This window comes from Archocentrus centrarchus, chromosome 6 (assembly GCF_007364275.1).
Source record: "Archocentrus centrarchus isolate MPI-CPG fArcCen1 chromosome 6, fArcCen1, whole genome shotgun sequence".
Lineage (NCBI taxonomy): Eukaryota > Metazoa > Chordata > Actinopteri > Cichliformes > Cichlidae > Archocentrus > Archocentrus centrarchus.
This window is the reverse complement of record NC_044351.1, coordinates 9,161,911-9,181,239: the sequence shown is the minus strand read 5'-3', so window position 1 is coordinate 9,181,239 and position 19,329 is coordinate 9,161,911. Positions and strand designations below refer to the sequence as shown.

The 19,329-nt window shown below is 42.6% G+C and overlaps 1 protein-coding gene across 3 annotated transcripts in view; it reads left to right on the top strand.

The window, feature by feature from the left end:
• Positions 1–19,329, top strand: part of lrrk2 (leucine-rich repeat kinase 2) — a 32,991-nt gene that overhangs the window by 12,396 nt on the left and 1,266 nt on the right. For 2 of the 3 annotated variants that reach the window (XM_030732415.1, XM_030732413.1), the window contains exons 19-51: positions 529–793; positions 1,058–1,246; positions 2,022–2,137; positions 2,332–2,404; positions 3,375–3,571; positions 3,649–3,899; positions 4,077–4,225; positions 4,400–4,493; positions 4,608–4,794; positions 4,883–5,064; positions 5,140–5,363; positions 5,786–5,913; positions 7,795–8,013; positions 10,047–10,248; positions 10,456–10,544; positions 11,250–11,428; positions 11,513–11,667; positions 11,746–11,877; positions 12,819–12,998; positions 13,164–13,310; positions 13,413–13,525; positions 13,745–13,935; positions 14,539–14,699; positions 14,881–15,051; positions 15,509–15,609; positions 15,826–16,038; positions 16,243–16,448; positions 16,698–16,770; positions 16,876–17,066; positions 17,526–17,678; positions 18,168–18,385; positions 18,764–18,832; positions 18,944–19,080. In XM_030732415.1, the coding sequence (XP_030588275.1) occupies positions 529–793; positions 1,058–1,246; positions 2,022–2,137; positions 2,332–2,404; positions 3,375–3,571; positions 3,649–3,899; positions 4,077–4,225; positions 4,400–4,493; positions 4,608–4,794; positions 4,883–5,064; positions 5,140–5,363; positions 5,786–5,913; positions 7,795–8,013; positions 10,047–10,248; positions 10,456–10,544; positions 11,250–11,428; positions 11,513–11,667; positions 11,746–11,877; positions 12,819–12,998; positions 13,164–13,310; positions 13,413–13,525; positions 13,745–13,935; positions 14,539–14,699; positions 14,881–15,051; positions 15,509–15,609; positions 15,826–16,038; positions 16,243–16,448; positions 16,698–16,770; positions 16,876–17,066; positions 17,526–17,678; positions 18,168–18,385; positions 18,764–18,832; positions 18,944–19,068 (5,343 nt within the window). In that variant the 3' untranslated portion in view covers positions 19,069–19,080. The remainder of the gene's footprint in view (positions 1–528; positions 794–1,057; positions 1,247–2,021; positions 2,138–2,331; positions 2,405–3,374; positions 3,572–3,648; positions 3,900–4,076; positions 4,226–4,399; positions 4,494–4,607; positions 4,795–4,882; positions 5,065–5,139; positions 5,364–5,785; positions 5,914–7,794; positions 8,014–10,046; positions 10,249–10,455; positions 10,545–11,249; positions 11,429–11,512; positions 11,668–11,745; positions 11,878–12,818; positions 12,999–13,163; positions 13,311–13,412; positions 13,526–13,744; positions 13,936–14,538; positions 14,700–14,880; positions 15,052–15,508; positions 15,610–15,825; positions 16,039–16,242; positions 16,449–16,697; positions 16,771–16,875; positions 17,067–17,525; positions 17,679–18,167; positions 18,386–18,763; positions 18,833–18,943; positions 19,081–19,329) is intronic. The other variant, XM_030732414.1, reaches the window with a different exon arrangement.

The following is a 19,329-nucleotide window of genomic DNA, read 5'->3' as shown; positions in this document are numbered from 1 at the left end:
TAGACAACCTTCTTTACCAGCAGCTCCGCTTAATTTTCTATGAATGCTGGAGGTGGCTGGTGAATCACTTTAGCGCTTAATAATTATGCCATTATACCTAGATGAGACATTAATTTTCCCCAGAGGATGAACCCCACAAGTTTTCTTCTGTTTCTCCAACGTCAGGACAGGCAGAATATTCTGGGCACCCTTCTCTCTAGCAATGCCTTCCAGTTCCTCCTGTGGGATCTCAACGTGTTCCCAGACAAGGCAGGATATATATTCTAGCTAATGGAATTCCATCCTGTGGAGGGAACTCTTTTTGGTGATTTGGTGTCTGATCTCATTCTTTCAGTCGCAGCCCACAGTTAGGGTCGGAACATAGATAAGACTGGAGTTACTCCAAAACTTCTGGTGCAGCGCTTGTATGATGCTTAAGCTTCATTACAAATGATACTACCACTCATTTGTTAATCAATTCACAGTTCCACTTGAGCAATCAGTAATTAGGCAATCAGTTCAGCCTCAATCGTGGCTTGTCTTTTTCAGGTCTGTGAGAGAGGTGGACCTCTGGAACTGGTGGAACTCTTGCTAAGCCGAGGCTCCCATGAGCAACACGTCCGCAGGGCTCTGGCTGTGAGTGTGAAGAGGGGTGACGGCCCCACAGTCATCCAGCTGCTTGGCCGCCTGGGTCTAGACCTCAACAACAGTGCCCTGTGCCTGGGCGGCTTCAGGCTAGGCCATCTGGACTCTGCCTGGCTGAGCCCCCTGCTGGCTGAAAGAGGCAGAACTTACAGTCTACGTTACAGCAACAGTGAGGAAGATTTGCTGAGTTTCTCAGTTTTAATTTGCTCTAAATTGACAAGTCTTTTAGTGTTTTAGAGTGCAGAGATGGTGGTTTTGATGATTTTAGGGGCCAAATATGATAAAACCAGTTATCCAGGCCTTTATGTCTTTAAAATATGTTTGCTGTTTATCCAGTCAAATGGCTTCATGTAGCTGGATATAATCCATAGCAGTAGAAATCTGTGCTGTTTTCTAAAAATATTATTTTATCAAGCATCTCTGTGTCTTCAAGGTAAAGGTGTGAGTTTGGCGAAGTACATCCAGTCCTTCCAGAGGTCCAAGAGTGTGAGCTGCCCCCCCCGCTCGGTGACTGACCCATGTCTGACCTCTGGCTATATTTCTGATGAGAGCGACGACTCCAGCTTCAGCTTTGTCTCTGTGGAAGACGGCCTGGTTTTCAACGATGACGTGGAGAGTGACGGTAAAGATATGCTCAAATATGCTGATTCAGCCTAGTCCATGTCAGATAACACCTGACTAAAAAAAATGACAGTTATGCTAATTTCCAGCTCCATGTTTACATTCTTGAACTCTACATTATCCTCATTTATGATACAGTGTTTTATCTCTGCCTATAGTTTGTATCAGGCCCGCATCAACCTTGGTACAATTTTATCTGATTGGCGTGTCCTCATAATCATCCCCTGTCAATAACATAATACAGAGCCAAGAACAGAAAATACTGTCCTGGGATTATCTGAAACAGAGCGTTTACTTTTACTATTCTTTTCGATAAAACAGTCCAGCTACTTCCAACTTCCAACACAGGCAACAAAGAAGACATGTGACTGACATGCCATGAATATTATTAGATTTATATGCTTAAATCACTGCATAGACAGACAGTATAGTTCTAATATCGACGGCACCCAGTAGAAATAATCTGTTAACTGTTAGTCTGTAGTTGTGTTGTTCTCCAGCAGTATAAGCAGCAACATCTACCCACAGTACTATTGTCATCATCCCATAAATACAGCTGAACATCCTGCACATTAAAATTCTTAATTTAGTGAACGCACCGAGTGTGCCTTTTTTTTCCTGGACAGTTTGAGACACAACAAACTAGGATGGTTCAATCAGCACATACAATTTAAAAATTTCACGTTTTTCAGAGGTAGCACACGTTAGTCTGAAATACTGCTGCAGCACAGCTGTCTTGTACGAGCGCTTACCTTTTACTGTGTTCCTCTTTATAGGAAGTGATTCTCTGTCTGCTGCTCTCTCTCCAAAGCCGTGTAACAATTCAACAGAGGAGCTGAGAGGGGAATCCTTCAAAAGGAAGCAGGGGCGTCGCAGACATGCCAGCGCAGAGGTAAGAGCTGTTTGAAGACATTTGATATTTTATGCTTCAGTAATAAGATTTTACTTGTGATCGCTATTTTTAATCTCATTCTAAGCGTTGTTCTAAAAATTTCTTAAGTTGGACTTAAAGATGTGCTTCCCAAAGCAGTTCTTTCCTTTGTAATAGAAATATATCGTGAAGCTTGCTTTTTCTCATCTGTGCAGAGTGGTCAAACTGAGAATGAACACATTCAGCCTGTTCACAGAAGATATGGAAGGAATAGCTCGAGCCAAAAAGGTATCTGAGAAATCTGATCTGTGATCTGTGATGTCTGATAGTTGCGCTGCTTTTCTCATTATTTCTCTGTTTCTTCTTCTTCTCTCCTTCTTTGTCTTTCTGTTTGACCATTAATCCTGTATCGATTTATATTTAATCATGTCCCTAGTTTCATGAGCAGCTGTCACCTTATTCCTTTCTGCACAGGAAAACATAATCTTTAGACTTACATATTTATCTCAGTGTTGAAATTTACTTCACTTTACAGCCTTTCCCCACATTTCTTATAACTCCTTTCATATAACATCCTTTCAAAGTCATCACGTGAAATAAAGCAGGCCGATGAGGAATATTCAAATTTCAAGGCTGCTTATTTTTAGACACAAGATTCTGAAAGACTTTGTAAGCGTGAAAGAGAAGTGCTGACTTGTGAAACCTCCATTCTCCATGCTGAATCTGGAACACTGCTTAGTTTGACATTAACACACAGAGCATGAACACAGGCCTCAGGTGCCCAATTTTCCACAGTCGCCTCAGACTTTGCAGACTTTTGCTAGCTAAACTTGACACCGTTCTGAGCCAAAAACACACTGCGCTTGCACAGCTGTCACAGACCAAACACAACTTGGCTGTAATAATGATGGCATCACTTCTAAGCTACGACTAGAAGAGCAACAGTCCTATGAGTTTGCTTTATTTGGCACAAAAATGTCCACAAGTGACTGACCTGCTTGGGTCGCAACAGTATGCCCATGTTCTAATGATGGTGTTGTGTCAGTGGTGTAGGCTTACTTCCTAATCAGAAGGTCAGCAGGTTTGACTCCTGGTCTACACCTATCTGGATAGCTACATTTTTGTGTGTGTTTTCGGATGTCCCCAACATCTGAAATTAATGGGGTGCTCTTGCGTATTAGTTTTAGTTGCATAAAAAGTAGATTGTGGGATGTTACCTAAGTCACTAATGATTTTGCTCTTGGTATCTCCTCGTCAGTGCCGGGATCTGCTGAGATCTCTGCTGCTCTGCCTAAAGAAAAGGAAAGGATTCAACTGCTGGACTTATCTGGGAATGAGTTGGACTCTCTGTCCTGTCTAATGAATGATGGCTTTGTTCAGCAGCAGCTATGGCATCTCCTCCGTCTGGACCTGAGCCACAATTGTCTGCTGGAGTTTCCCTCTCAACTCTGCCAGGTAATACATTCCATCTGTGCAGAGTCACTAAAAAATAAAAATGTACACTAATTTTTAAAATTATTTTTTTGACCCAGAGTTTGAAGAATTTGACTCGACTAGACCTGCAGGGGAATCAGCTCCAGTCTCTGCCACAGGAGCTGCTGTCTCTGCCCTCTCTGAGCATGCTGAACGCCTCTCGTAACTGTGTTGGCCCCCTACTGACCTTTGACCCTTCCGTTACCTGTCCGTCACTGAGGCAGCTCAACCTTTCATTCAACAAAATCACCACATTCCCTTTTGAGCTGGGCCGCACGATGGATCAGCTGGAGGAGCTTTTTATGGAAGGGTATGAATGAATTTTACAGCAGCGAAAACAGAAAGCAGGGCACTGATTACATAAATGAGTTATATCATGTTTATTAATTAAGGTTTTGACCAGAATGACATCATCAGCACAAACTTATGGACCATTTTCTGTCACGTGTAATTAGCAGAATGGTGAAGATGATCTTTTTCTTTTCAGTAACTGTATTACTGAGCTGTGCACACCTGTGTGTCTGCCCAACGTTAAGTTGCTTGACGTGAGCAGGAACAGCGTGGAGAATATTTCTGCAGACTTCCTGAGTGGCTGCCCCAAACTGGAAACTTTTAATGCCTCTATGAACAGCCTCTGTGAGTCTTCCTTTCTCCATCAGTTCTGTCGGGGTAGTTTTTTAAAGCAATAGTGTGAAAAAAATCTTCATGCTTCAAAAGGGTCCACGCAGTCTTGAGTTATTCAAGAATGGTTGTTTTGTATTTATATTGCATAGTTTAAAGAAACTAAAATTTGTGTATTATCTTCACCAGGTTCCCTGTCCCATCTGCCATCTAAGATTACAACACTGAAACTAGCAAACAATAACTTTACGTCAGTTTCTGAGGCTGTACTTGAGCTTCCAGTGTAAGCCAGATCCTCACCTTCTTTTCCTATATTTTAATGAAAATGTTATATCAGTAAGGGAATGGCAATAATCCTCAAAGATTCTGAAATACTTGCATGATATGTCTTGTGCAGCTTACGCTCAGTAGATATGAGGACCAACAACATTGCTGTTCTGCCTGGTCCGGCGTCCTGGGTGTCCAGCAACATCAGAGAGCTGATGTTCAGCCAGAACTGCATACAAACTCTAGATCTGAGTGGACCTATCCATAAATGGACCAGACTGGAGAAACTCCACTTGAGTGACAATAGGCTCACTGAGGTAAAAGAGAGTATACAGTACTTTTTAGAGCGTAAACAACATATTGTTACAAAGAATTCCCTTTGAGGGTTGTGTCTTTTGCATTCAGATCCCTCCTCAGATTGGCTTGTTGGAAGGCCTGACCTCCCTGGATGTGAGTCATAACACTGACCTGCAGTCCTTCCCAGATGAAATGGGAAAACTGGGCAGACTGTGGGACCTGCCACTAGATGGGCTTCGGCTGCAGCTGGACTTCAAACTCATTGGCAGCAAGACAAAAGACATAGTCAGGTCAGGCGGATGACAACCTGCTGCTTTTTTGCAGATATTAATTCCGTGTAATGAACTTTTATCCTCTTCTCCCAGGTTTCTTCAGCAGCGGCTGAAGAAGGCAGTGCCATACTATCGGATGAAGCTGATCGTGGTGGGGAATGCAGGCAGTGGAAAGACCAGCCTGATCCAGCAGCTGATGAAGTTAAAACGCTCCCAGCTGAACTCAAAACAGAACTCTTTCGGCATTGACGTGCGGGACTGGACCATCAGGGAGCGGGACAAGAAGAAAATGGTGCTGAATGTCTGGGACTTTTCAGGTTGGCCACCATGTAAAAAATCCATAAATAGAGCGCCTGGGTGGCTTAGTGGCGAAGCCGGTGACCACATACATATGCCGCGCTGCGGTGTGGGAGGCGTGGGTTCGAGTCCCGGCCCGTCGCCAATTTGCCCGCCTGTATCTTTCCCCCGTTTCCTGTCTCTGTCCACTGCCAGTAAAAGCCTCTGTGGCAAAAAAAAAAATCCATAAATAAGAGTGCAACCCCCCCCTGAGAGAATCAAATTACACTAAACTGTTAACGTTGCATCATTTGTCACAATAAAACACCAGCAGTTTTGCTAAGATGAGTGGTTTTTGCCATTGACAGCTGGTTACCCTGTTATACCGACTCTTACTTAGTGTGTCGTGTCCCCCCCCCCCCCCCCCCCCCCCCGCCCCGCCCCCAATCTCTTTACCCCACAGGTGGAGAGGAGTTCAGTGGTTCTCACCCTCACTTCCTGACATCCAGAGCTCTCTACCTGGTAGTTTACAACATCAGCAAGGGAGCCGATCAAGTGGACGCTCTCAAACCTTGGCTCTTCAACATCAAAGTAAGTCATAAACCAATAAATAAATCTAGTTATAAGAAATAAATGTCTGCAAACTGTTTTATAATCAAAGTGTCCTGGCCTGACCTGTAATTGGGCTGCAGTTATTGATTATTTTGGTAATCAAGTATTTTGTTGATTATTCTCAGAACTGAGGTTTGCCCTGTGCTTTGATGCAATGCCTTACTGGCCTGTGTATATTTTTGCTGGCCTGTGAAAAGCTTTGATTTTTATATTCACCCCTACTTGTTGCAGGTATCACTGCCATATCAAACAGGAGGCCTGCTGTTGGCTTTCAGCGAGCCGCCTGATTTAAAGATCGTAAACAACAGTTCATCTGCATATTTTATTTACTGTCAGTTTCCGCTGTGTAAAACAAACAGCGGTGGATGGGAGCAACTACAAAGTTCACTTCTCTTCACGTTGGAGCTTGTTGATCAGGTGGTTTGATGAAGGACTCCTCCAGCTGTTTCCCAGTAAAGGTTTTAATGATCATTACCGTTTTGGACGCTAGAAAAAACGTTTTCTTTCGCTCCACCTGAGGTCACCGTCTCGGTAACGGCTCCGCCTCTTTGCTTTTGGTCGTGTGTGTAGACCAGGGTTATTATAGTTAACGAAAACGAACGAAATAACGAAAACTGAAATTGAAAAAACATTGTCGTTAACTGAAATAAATAAAAACTATAATTAAAAGGAAAAAACGATAACTAATTAAAACTGAATTGTGAGTTTACAAAACTAACTAAAACTAACTGAAATTATCGATAAACTGACTTTCATTTACTTGTTTTTTTGGGGGGGTTTTTTAAGCCTTGTGGATTGATATGAAATCATTGTTTCCGCTCTCCGAGTTTAAGCTGGGAGCGCCACAGGACAACTGTGTGAGTGCGCATGTGCGTGCGCTCGCCGCGCTGGTCCGCAAAGTAATGGCTGCGGTCTGCCGAGAAAGCGGCAGAGTCCCGTATGGAGGTTCTTTGAGTACAAACACCTGCACACGACCACAAGGTAATTAACACACACAATCCAGCTACACAAGCATAAATGCGGACATGAGGTCGGCAACTTCCGTGGGTTGTGTACAGAGGCCACAAAGACCCTGCAGGTTTAATTAGCAGCATCTAACCAAGCTAGCTCCAAACCAGAAGCAGCATCAGGTGGTGAGAACATCAGGATGCAGCTGGATTTGAGCTTTGACTCCTTCAAAGAGTTTGTTTTTGTTTAACACCACATGTAGGCGTTATTAATCTGCTGCACTGATGCTGAACTTTATTGTGGAGTTTATTGTAGAATTTATTGAGTTTGGGAGTTCATGTTTTTCTTTGTTTCTCCCTGTTGATGTTCATGTGTGTCCTTAATATTACACAAATTTAGCATGTCTTATGAACAGTTGGTTGTTGACTATATTTCTTTAAACTGTATCTTTTGTCAAGTTTTCATTACACAATAGTCACTTTTGCGCCTTGAATCTTGCACCTGATCAGGTATGAAAATACTAAAACTAATACTGAAACTAACTAAAACTAAGCATGAAACCAAAAATAAAAACTAATAAAAACGAGCAAAACCACTCTGAAAACTAATTAAAACTAACTGAATTAGAGAAAAAAAAGTAAAAACTAACTAAAACTAAACTATAATGTAAAATCCAAAACTATTATAACCCTGGTGTAGACAGACCACGCTGTGTCGAGCATTTTTTATAACCAAGTCATTCGAATTACTTGATGAATTGTTGCAGCCTCAGTCTGTAGATTGGTGACACTTAATGAAATGCGCAATAGAAAATGATAAACAGCATCTAGTGTTCATCCATGTTTGTTTTGTTCAGGGTTTTTCTTCTTTTTTTTTAACATCTTTTCAAAATTCCTTCCACTTTTACTTCAGGCAGTCGCACCGTTGTCTCCAGTGATTCTGGTGGGAACCCACACAGATGTGAGTGAGGACTTGCAGCTGCAGAACTGCCTGAGCAAAATCAGAGAGGAGCTCCTGACCCATCAAGGCTTTCCTGCTATCAGGGATTATTACATGGTCTCCATCTGTGAGGACTCGGATGGCATGGCCAGACTCCGCAAGGCCATTGCCAGGGAGGTCACCAGCTTCAAGGTAAAAGGAAAGAAAAGGAGAATAAGGGTACATTTGAATAGTCCAAAAAATGACCTCCTATCTCCTTTTCCCAACCACTTTTCTTTGACCTCGATTGAAAGGTCTTATTTCGTCCCTGTGTCGTTGTGATTCTTGCTTTTAGGAGTCTTCATTTGTTTGGAATGAGAGGTGGAGATGTTATAAGAATGAATGTGTAATTGGCACAGGTGGATGGCTCAAAGCTGTGGGTGCAGTTCCAAAATTTGGTCTCTGTCCTGTAACTCCTCACTGAGTCCTCACCCTCAGTGTTTCAGGCTGAGCCCTACACAATTCTGCACCTCAACAATACTGGGATTTTGATGATTTGATTTAAATTTCAGACTCTGTGCTTTTAATAAAATATTGTGTGGCAGCTTTAAATCCGGCTGACTGGTAGGGCTCAAACTACCAACTTTCCAACCAGCAGGTGACGTGCTCTACCCCCTGAGATACAGTCAGGTCAAATGCCACCTGTTGACCCCCATCAGTCTCCTATCTAGTACTATCCAGGCCCGACCTTGCAGAGGCAATCAGACATGATCATGCGTGCTCTGATTTGACAGTTTACGAGTACTTGCTGATGTTATATACTCCATCCATCCGTTTTCTTCTGGATATCTGGGGCCGGGTTGCAGGTATCGCAGCCTAAGCAGAGAAGCCCAGACCTCTCTCTTCCCAGACACCTCCTCCAGCTCATCTGGGGGGGGTGCAGAAGCGTTATCTCAGCATATCCTGAGTCTGCTCCAGGGCCTCCTCCCGGTAACATCTCACCCAGGAGGCACCTAGACTCATGCCTGACCACACGTGGTCCCCTGCAATTTGTTTTCTCTCATGTATCTGAATTGACGCACTGTTTTCGTATGTAGACCACAGAACACAGGGGCCAATGTAAGACCTGCACTTACATGGCATCATTTACATACATGACCCACTCCATCATTGGATCTATTTGTTTTTGAGCTGCTCGGATGTGTTATTATTGAAATGAACTGATTGTGTCTTTGTATGTAAATCAGCACATTATTAGTAGATTGCCCTGCTACTGTGGCATCACAGTAATTTGCCCAACAGTCTATTAAATGAATTAAATCATATTTTTTTAATATTTTCCTGCAGGTGAGATGACCCAGTGTAACTCCTTTCCTCTTTCTTGTTTAGAATTTCTATGACCAAAGTAAAATTCCCTCCATCCGTCACTTATCCCAGCTGACCTGAACCAAATATTAAATAATAATTTTCCTAAAGCCTGCAAAAAATAATGGGCACTACTAATCCAAACTGAATAGTACAGAACCTTATATACACTCAATCAATTAATAAAGGTCATAATCCTGAATTAGAGAGCTTATATAAATCTCATGCTTTTACATAAGGCAACTACTTTACAAGAACCTGATTTTATTATTGTAGCATAATGGTCATGGATCACCTGTACATTTAACAGGCTATTGTTAAAAATGCCAATATAAACAAAGGCAGTAAAATTTTAAGCACACTTTTAAAGATAAAAGACATTTTATGAAAGTTTGACCTTATTTGACCTTGAAGAAATCATTAAGGTGACCTTGTGGTGGATGTAAGCCAAATTATAATGGATTGTTAACATGACCCCACTCTACACCCCTACAAAGTTTCATTTGATTTCAAGTTATCATGTTTACAGACAGAATTACACAAACACAAACGTTACCAAAAACATAGTAATTATCATTTACATGATCTGTGCCACTTTGTCACGTTGATGGTTTTTATGAACGATTGGATGGTTCTTTAACTGTGAATGGTGGGATGGCATCATCTCATCTTCTTTCATAAAGGATGGTCCAGTGTGTCCTCTTCTAAAGGTGTTCATAAAGGCAGTATTGAATCTCCTTTCCTCAGCTCTTATTATTGCTGCCATGCTTCATTCAGTTAGGAACCATCCTAAGTGAAATTTGACTATTTGAATGTACTCCAAGTGTTTTGCTGCCCGTTCCTTACTTTAGTTTTCAGTTCATGTCCTGTCCCTCTCATAGATTCAGGACCAGCCTGTGATGGGTCAACTGGTGCCAGACAGCTATGTGGAGCTGGAGCGCCGGATTCTTCGGGAAAGAAGCAGGGTTCCCCCAGAGTTCCCTGTCCTCAGGCACCATGAGCTGATGCAGCTCATCCAGGATAGTCAGCTACAGCTGGAGGAAGCCGAGCTCCCCCATGCCATCCACTTCCTCAGAGAAGTCGGTCAGTTGGAATTGGGGCAATGAACATTATAACAAACACTTTTTAAATTAATTTGAAATGAATTTGAAAAAAAAGATTTTAAACTTTTACACTCATCAAGATCCAATCTTTGATTTAAGTGTTCCCTTAAAATTTTGGTCAGTATATTTGAAGTATTGATATTGTCTCTACATCTGACCAAGTTTTGTTGTATCTTTGTCACTGTAGGTGTTCTGTTGCACTTTGATGATCCTGCACTTCAGCTCCAAGAGCTTTATTTTATTGATCCACAGTGGCTGTGCAATGTCATCTCCCAGGTAGCATGCATTTGTTGTTTGTTCAGGTTTTTTTTTTTTTCAGAATAGCAATAAGAAAAACTTTATTTATCCCAAAAGTTGGCAAATTCTGTTACAGCAGCCAAAAGTCAGCTCAATAAAATAAATACAGTATCAGAAAACTCAGAGGGTAAAAAAACAAAACAAAAGCTTCTGAGCTATTAGAAAATACAAAAAAAGGGATTCAATTCAATTTTATTTATATAGCGCCAAATCACAACAAATGGACGCCTCAAGGTGCTTTATACTGTGAGGTAAAGACTCGACAATAATTACAGAGAAAACCCAACAATCAAAACGACCCTTTATGAGCAAGCATTTGGTGACAGTGGGAAAGAGAAACATCTGGCAGAACCAGGCTCATCTGCTGGGTGTGAGGGGAGGGAGACAGGACAAAAGACACACTGTGGAAGAGAGCCATTAAATCAGAATCTAAGCATGATACCATAAAGAGCTTAATCTTGAATAAATACAGGTCTTTTGGTATGAGGTGGTAAAGATGTTATGTATCTATTCTTGTGGCATCAGAGGATGATGAGGAGGAATTAGAATGAGGCTGTAGAGAGAAGTTTACAAGTTTTAGGAAACAAATGTACCATTACATGCGATATAATGATGGCTTTAATAAAATATCAGATATTTGTAGCTATGTGAGAATTGTCAAGTTATTATCTTTCCTCTGTGTAGAAACTGACCTTAAAGAGCTGTGAGCATCCTCAAGGAGTGGTTCAGCGCTCTTTTGTGGAACGGTTTCTGTCTGAGACTAAATGTTTCCCAAAGAGCCACCTGACACAGTTCTTAAAACTGCTGGAGAAGTTTCAGATTGCTCTTCCGTTTGGTGAGGACCTGTTATTGGTACCCAGCAGGTAGGCTGCGTTGTTGCAGAAATACCAAGAAAATCAACAAATACTTGCTTCACACACTCTAACCACTCATTGCACAATCCACAGTTTGTCCAAACACAGACCGGTAATAGAATTGCCTCACTGTGACAACTCTGAGGTGATTGTCCGTCTATACGAGATGCCATACTTCCCCATGGATTATTGGTCTCGGCAGATCAGCCGCCTGCTGGAGGTCTCCTCTTACTTGCTTTGTGGAAGAGGTAAATTGAACATATTCAGTGCAAGATTTAAAGAAGCCAATTATTAACTGAATCTATCTCACACTGTGTGCTATCCAGAAAAGGTGGTCCGACCCAACCGGATCTACTGGAGCAGAGGCATTTACCTAAACTGGTCCCAGGAGGCGTACTGCCTGGTGGAGGAAAATCCTTCCAGCTGTGTCAGAATAACCGTACCCACTTCACGCAAAGGTGCCATAGTATTTAAGAATGATAATTGTTGTAGCCAATTTTGGTATGTAGTGGTGTCATTTGGGCACTAGGGGGCACAGTTTTTAGATTGCGTGCTTGCTCTATATAAGGAAGTCTTTAGGGGCACAGGTGTAGGGAATTAGAGTCAGGAGGAAGCCACACAGTTTCTCAACCGTGTGTGGTTGGTTCTGAGGGTTATGCCCTATTTTAATCCTTTTTGCACTGTTTTTGGAGCTTACCTTTTATATTGTCATCATGCACTCCAGTTTTTTAAGCTTTAAATGATAAATAAAGTATTGAAAGTAGCAGACCTCAGTCTTTTCACCCCACCGCGTTGGAAATGGCTTCAAATTCCCTCAAGTGGCCTTTTGGTGGTTGGATTGCCACTACAATAATTATGATAATAATCGTAGACAGCATCAGGTGTGTTCAGGGTGGTATGGCCATAAGCATTTAACTGTAACACACCCATAAAGTGGCAAAACTGGATGCCACATTTCCATTTTCGGAAAAGTCATGAAGAGCCTCTGTAAAAACTGATTTAAATAAATACATTTTATTTATGTGCCAAATTAATTTCTAACAGACCTTCATGTCCATATGTTTTCTATTCATTATGGCATTCGGGTGTACTGGAAACTAGTGATGAGAAAATAAAGCTTTTGTGAAGCAGTGAACCACTTGAACCAACTGTTTCGGAAATAGGTTAATTACTCGAAGCTTCAATTATAGCGCCCTCTCCTGGAAAAGTGCAATGGTTTTATGGAGCTGTAAGCCCAGGGTTCGAAGCACGTATCGAAGCTTCAGTTTCAAACTCTCATCACTACTGGAAACACATTACCATCCGGATAATTATTATGGCGTTATGGAGGATGTCTGTATTCTGCTCACAACACTTGTGATTCCTTTTTAAATGTAAGCCAACATTTCTGTTCCCTCAGGCCGGGTGTTACTGGGTCAGGTGGTGGATCACATTGACTCCCTGCTGGAGGAATGGTTTCCAGGCCTGCTCAACACTGACATGCATGGCAGTGGAGAAGCTCTGCTAAAGAAGTGGGCTCTGTACAGCCCCGACGATGGGCGGGAGTGGACGAAGATTCTGCTGGAAGACCTGTTTACTGGTACATGGTTTAAATCTCATTAAAGGATCGACACTTGCATTGTTTCCTTTGCCGGGTCAGTTTGGTACAAAACACACTGAGTGGGGTCTCTGGAAGGGTTCTGAAACCCTTTCATGCATGCAGGCTTCAGGTAGTCTAAAATTGTGATTCCCTTGTGGATTATAGATTTTTTGCGAGCGAGTGAAGAACGTCGGCCCTGCACGTTCCCCGTCTTTCAAACAGCCCCAGACTTATTACTGAGTGACCAGCCTGCAGGAACAATACTGGAGAGTGAAAAACTGGATGTACATCTGTCTAAGGAGAACCGACTAGGTACGCCTTTATAATGTCCATATAATAATTTCTTTCTTTTTTTAAAATGGAAAATCCATTGAAAAATTTGAACCCTCATCATCTTTAATCTTATGCTTACAGGAGATGGTGGCTTTGGAACTGTTTATCGAGGCGTGTATAAAAATGAAGACGTAGCTGTGAAGATATTCAGCAGGCACGCGTCTGAGCTTTACATCTATAGACTCCTCAGACAGGTGCCACTGGAAATTGTGCTTACTGAAGTCCCAAGTCTCTAAGACAGCTCTTCCTAGCATTGTGTTCTAGACTCAAGTGTCTAAGCAGTTACTTAAGTGCCGCAGGTCTTCCTGATGGTTTTCATGGTTTTCATGTAATTTTTAGAAATCACAAATGTCGGCAGCCTTTTTAGAGCTAAACATTCCCTTCGTTGCTTCAAATTTCCAACTGTTATTCAGGAATTAGTCGTTTTGGGCCACCTCCGTCACCCCAGCCTGGTGGGCCTGCTGGCAGCCGGCTCGACTCCTCAGGTCCTGGTGATGGAGTTGGCTCTGCGGGGCTCTCTGGATTCCCTTTTTGAGCATGAGAATGGCAGCCTCAACCAAAAGCTCCAGCACAGGATTGCCCTGCAGGTGGCAGATGGGCTCAGGTATAATCTTAGCAATTGTTGCACTGTTTGCCTCGTCTTCTGTGGTCTGCTTTCAGGTTTTCACACAAGCAATAAATATAACTGTGATGCAGGCTAAGGGGAGATGGCTAAGCTGATGTTTGACATATTATCTTAATCTGCTATCAAGAAAATCTTCCCAAACTAAAATTAAGATTATGACTTTGTTGTCATTAAACGCCTCAGTAACATCTTTAAAATCAGATTTAAATCCTGAAAATTAAGATGTAAGGTGTGACTGAGCGCATGAATGTGAGTGTGAAAGGTTGTCTGTCACTCCGTGTTGGCCCTGCAACAGGCTGGCGACCTGTTCAGGGTGTACCCTGCCTCTCGCCCTATGACAGCTGGGATAGGCTCCAGCCCCCCCGCGACCCTTAACAGGATGTGCGGAAGCGAATGGATGGATGGAAATTAAGATGTAATTTAAAAGTGCAAAGTGCAGCAAAAACTCCAAATGTGACATTTAATTTATATAATGTTTTCAGCCTATCAAATGCCCATGATCATCTTTTTTCACATGGAAGGATATGGTAAAGTATGGAAATTAACTAACCTGGTGAGTTTTTGTTAAACCTGTGCGATCAGGTACCTTCACTCAGCCATGATCATCTATCGGGATCTGAAGCCTCACAACGTCCTCCTGTTCAACCTGAAGACCGACTCTGACATCATAGCCAAGATCACCGACTACGGCATCGCTCAGTACTGCTGCAGCATGGGAGTGAGAAGCTCTGAGGGGACACCGGGTCAGAATCCTGTTTTTATGTTTTTTATCATTATTTTATTTCAAGGGCTGCTTATGCGTCATCTGTCATTTGATCTGAATATAAAATTATCCTTACAAATCAGATTTCTAAGCTGAAGACATATTTTGTCCGCTTGATTTGGAGTGTTTTATGATTTCAGACTGTCATAAATGTATTTCAGGTTTCCGAGCTCCAGAAGTGGCCCGAGGTAATGTGATTTATAATCAGCAGGCTGATGTGTTCTCATTTGGCCTGCTGCTCTACGACCTCATGACCTGTGGCGAGCGCATTTCAGATGGCATGAAGTTCCCCAGCGAGTTTGATGAAATTGCAGTTCAGGGAAAACTGTCAGGTAAGAATGCAACAGTTCACCTATAATCACTGACAGTAAACTCAAACATGGGATCAACATTGCACTATTCAGTGTGTTAATGTTGCAGTGAGCGTTTGGTCCAGCTGAGAGCTGACGAATTGAGGACAGCCTCAGATTTTTAACTAAATGTTTGACACTAAAGGGGCGTCACAGTGGTGTAGTGGTTAGTACTGTTGCCTCATGACAGATGACAGATGGTCTTCCGGGTTGTGTTTGATGGTATCAGGGTTATCACAGGCTGCCTTTCATGGTGATTTCATACCACTTCATGATCGTCATATCTAAGACAAAGAGTTGGTGCTGTATTTGTTTGGTGGTGCTGTCATGTTTAAGTTGTTCATTTACAAAACCTGCATTTTTTTTTTGTTTGTTTTATTATTTATATTTTTTAATATATAAAGAACATTTACTGAAGTTTTCATTACTTTTCCCACAGATCCAGTAAAACACTATGGTTGCTCACCTTGGCCTGGCTTTCAGGCACTAATGAAGGACTGTTTGAGGGAGAGCCCGCAGGATCGACCCACTTCTGCTCAGGTTAGGATCTGCAGGCTGTGTAACCTACATTGCTGATTTAGAAAGAAGGTAGGATATTGTAGAGGAGGTCTGTGGTGGAGCCACCCCACCCACACTATGCAACAGAAATGCATCAATACAAGTAACAGACTTAAATTAAGCTTGATTTTGATTCTTAGACCTGCCCAAGTAACACACAATTTAGATGCTTTTGTGTGTGTGTGTGTGTGTGTGGAGGTGTTTGATCGGTTGAATTCAGGTGAGATGCTGTGTCTCATGAGGGAGCTTGTGGTTCCTCGGGTTTTCAGTGCCGAGTGCTTCACGCTGAGCTCTGGCAGCAGCGACAGTAATTCTTGCAGCCACCGGGTCTGGCTCGGTGGGGGCAGCAGCACCCAGAGGAAGGGATCCCTCACAGCTGTGAACCTGAACACCACCACGGTCACTGCGCGGGTACTGATGCAATATCTTACTGATTTCACATGTTTGATGCAATTTAAATGGCAAGTAAAAAAGGACTTTAGTCAGTTTTAATGACTTTTCAATGTTTTGACCCTTCTCTGGAGTTCATGGTTGAAATATGATAGTACTGGCAGCATTGTCACCAGATAAAAATGAGCATCTCAACCATAGTGGCTTTATAATTTGTGTTGACAGGCTGGTTCTTTTGAGGTGGACACCAGTCCTGTCCTGTGCCTCGTGACAGTCCAGATTCCTAATGAGGACAGTGACTGGCTGGTGGCAGGCACCCAGTCTGGCTCCTTAGTGGTCATCAACAGTCAGGACACGTCGACTTGGCACCACCTGCAGAGAGTCACTGATGCTGTCACCTCACTGCACTTCCATGTGCACCCTCAACGCACGTAAGTATGTGGAAAAGTGAACTGAAAACTCCTGCAGCTTCAGTTAGTGTGTGTGCCAGTGTGTCAGCCTGTGTGTGTGTAAAGGTGCTTTCGTTGACCTCTAAGTATTAACCCTGTGATGACGCTGACCTCCTAAGGCTGAGAGGTTAGGTGTGTTCACTTGTTTGACAATATCAACAAAAACAAAGTGGAATTTATGGTTGAGCAGGCTTCTATATGTTCCATTATGATCTCTTCTTTTTTTTTTAGCCAAAGAAAGAATTATTTGCTGGTTGGGACAGCAGATGGAATTCTCAGTGTTTATGAGGACTCTGTGCTCAAGGTGAATCTTCAAAGATAAAAAGAGACTCGATGTCTGTTCTCAGTCATTTTTTTGTTTGCTTAACTGATGATATTCTGATATATACTTTCTACTCTTGTCTTTTAGCAGGAGAATGGCCAACCAGTTAAAACGCTCACTGTAGGTCACGTCAACACTCCGGTCATGTGTTTGGGCCGGTCGACGCATTTACTGGACAGCAGATCTGTGTGGGCCGGCTGCGGACCCAAGGTTCTTTCCTTCACCGCTGACTATGATGTCTGCAAGTCCATCGACACAAGACCGAAACTCTCTTCCTAGTGAGTCCGTGTGGAAATGTTTAGGCAGCTTGTTCTGTCAATGTGGTTTGGCAGGTGAAAAACGTGTTGATTGGAGCTGGAAAGTTCTGTGAAGATTAGAAAGTCTGAGGTGTGATCAAAAAGTTTTGGAAATGATCCCATATGAATTTAAACAAACAAAAAAAACTAACTTGACAATCAGCTTGTGCATGTCCAATGCTGCTGCTATTTTTTTTTAGCTCATTCCCTAGAAGTGCATTATGGTTAAAGTTCTATTCCTGGAACATTTTTGATCAAACTGTTGTCCTTAGTGAAAAGTTGTTTTTTTTCTTTAAATCAATAGATTGATTTGTTAAGGTAAAGTTTAGATCTGTTCTGCACAGTCATACTGTACCAAGGATGGGCAGTTTCACAAGCGATGGTATAAGAGCAAAAATCTGTGTCTGTGTGTGTGTGTCTGTGTGTGTGTGTACTCTCCAGCCAGCAGCGGTCACTGGGAAGTGAGACGTGCGTGTCTCGTATGGTTGTGGATAAATACGTGTACCTCAGCAAAGCCGGGACAACAACTGTCGAGGTCTGGGACAAGAGGACTGAGAGGGTGGTGGATTGTATCGACTGTGCTCAAATTATTAGGTGCACACGACACACACTGAGATATGAAAATTATTCTGCAGTTACACTTAAAATTGCACTGACCATTATCTTCCACTAAATAAAACTGTATTTTCTTTTAGAATATCAATGTACTCCATGTCTTTGGAGTAAGAATATGGATCAGCTGCAAATTCTGCAGTGAAACACATATATAGAGGTTTGCATACAGGCATAAAGCAGACCCCCTCCAGCCAAAGTTATCAGATACAAACACTGGCTGAATAAAAAGGGAGAAAGAGACCACGGTGGTTAGAAATGAAAGGTGAAAGACGATGCAGCGCAGCCCACGAGTTTTGGCTGATGTGTGATTTTGAAAAGACACACAAACAACACATTACCGAGCACTTAGCAAGACAGCTAGCTGTGCAGGAAAATTGCAGTTGACTGCTGTCACAGTCTTTTTTTTCAAAATTCAGGAGTTTTTCCACATGGCAGCAGCTGCATGTTAATGCCCTCTGTTCCCTGCAGACGTGACCGAGGCCGACAGGGCAGAGAAGCTGAGCTGCCCTCTGAGGCGTCACCCTCCTGGGCCACAGTGAAGGCCCTGCTATTGCCAAATGCTTCAACTCTCTGGATTGGCACGAGAAGGGGCTACCTGCTGCTGCTGGAACTCCCCAAACACCAGATTCTGCAGGTCATGGGGCCCCACTGTGATTCTCTCCGCTGCATGGCGTCTGCACTCACACGTGGGTCCTCAACTTTTATTTAGTTTGACCTTAAACTTCATGCCAGCCTGATGCCATATTAGCAGATCCTTACTGTACCTGGGTGGTGTGGATGTATTGTTATGGTAACAATGTTAGTCACAGCAGAAGCTTCACATATATATGCACCTTATATACTTACTGATGTCATGTGTGAGGTTGGAAATAACAGGACATCAGGCAGTTCAAGCACCTCTTAAAAGACTGCATGTGATTGAAATAGTGTTCTGCACACACTGCCATTTCATATCCAAACTGAATACAGCTTAAAGGTTAAACTATCACACCAACAGTATTACATATTGCAGCCTTCCTCTATTAATTCTGTATTTACATTATTTATTTTTTTTTTTTGAATAGCAGCATTCAGCTGGAAGAACGTGGTGCTGGTTTTGGGCCGAAAACTCCCTCAACACAAGAATCAAAGTGGTGAGTCTGATGGTTCATTGTTTCTCACACAACTTTGAAAACAGTTGTCCTGCTGTGCAGCTTTTTTCTCCCTTAGTCCAAAGTGTTTGTTTGTCTGTCTCGGCTTGTCAGATGAAGAGTCTGTACTTATGGTGTGGAGCAGCATGCTCCCGATGGAGGTCAAAGACCTGAGAAAGCACTGCGAGCGGAGAGAGCGGGTCGCAGCCAAAATGAGAGAGCAGCTCCACCACAAATGAACCCACAGATTTGTACGTTTTCACATAGTCTCTTTACATCCTGCTTCTCACTTCATATATTATATTTATTTTAATTTAGATCATTTATTTTGGTGTAGCCATCACTGTTTCTTTTTTCTTTTTTATATAAATAATAAAAACTGTGGGAGGACGCCAGAGTATCCAGAGACAACATGCAAATGCCACACAGAAAGGCCCCAGCATGGATTCAAACCCAGGACCTTCTTGCTATGAGGCAACAACTGAACACAGTTGGGGGAC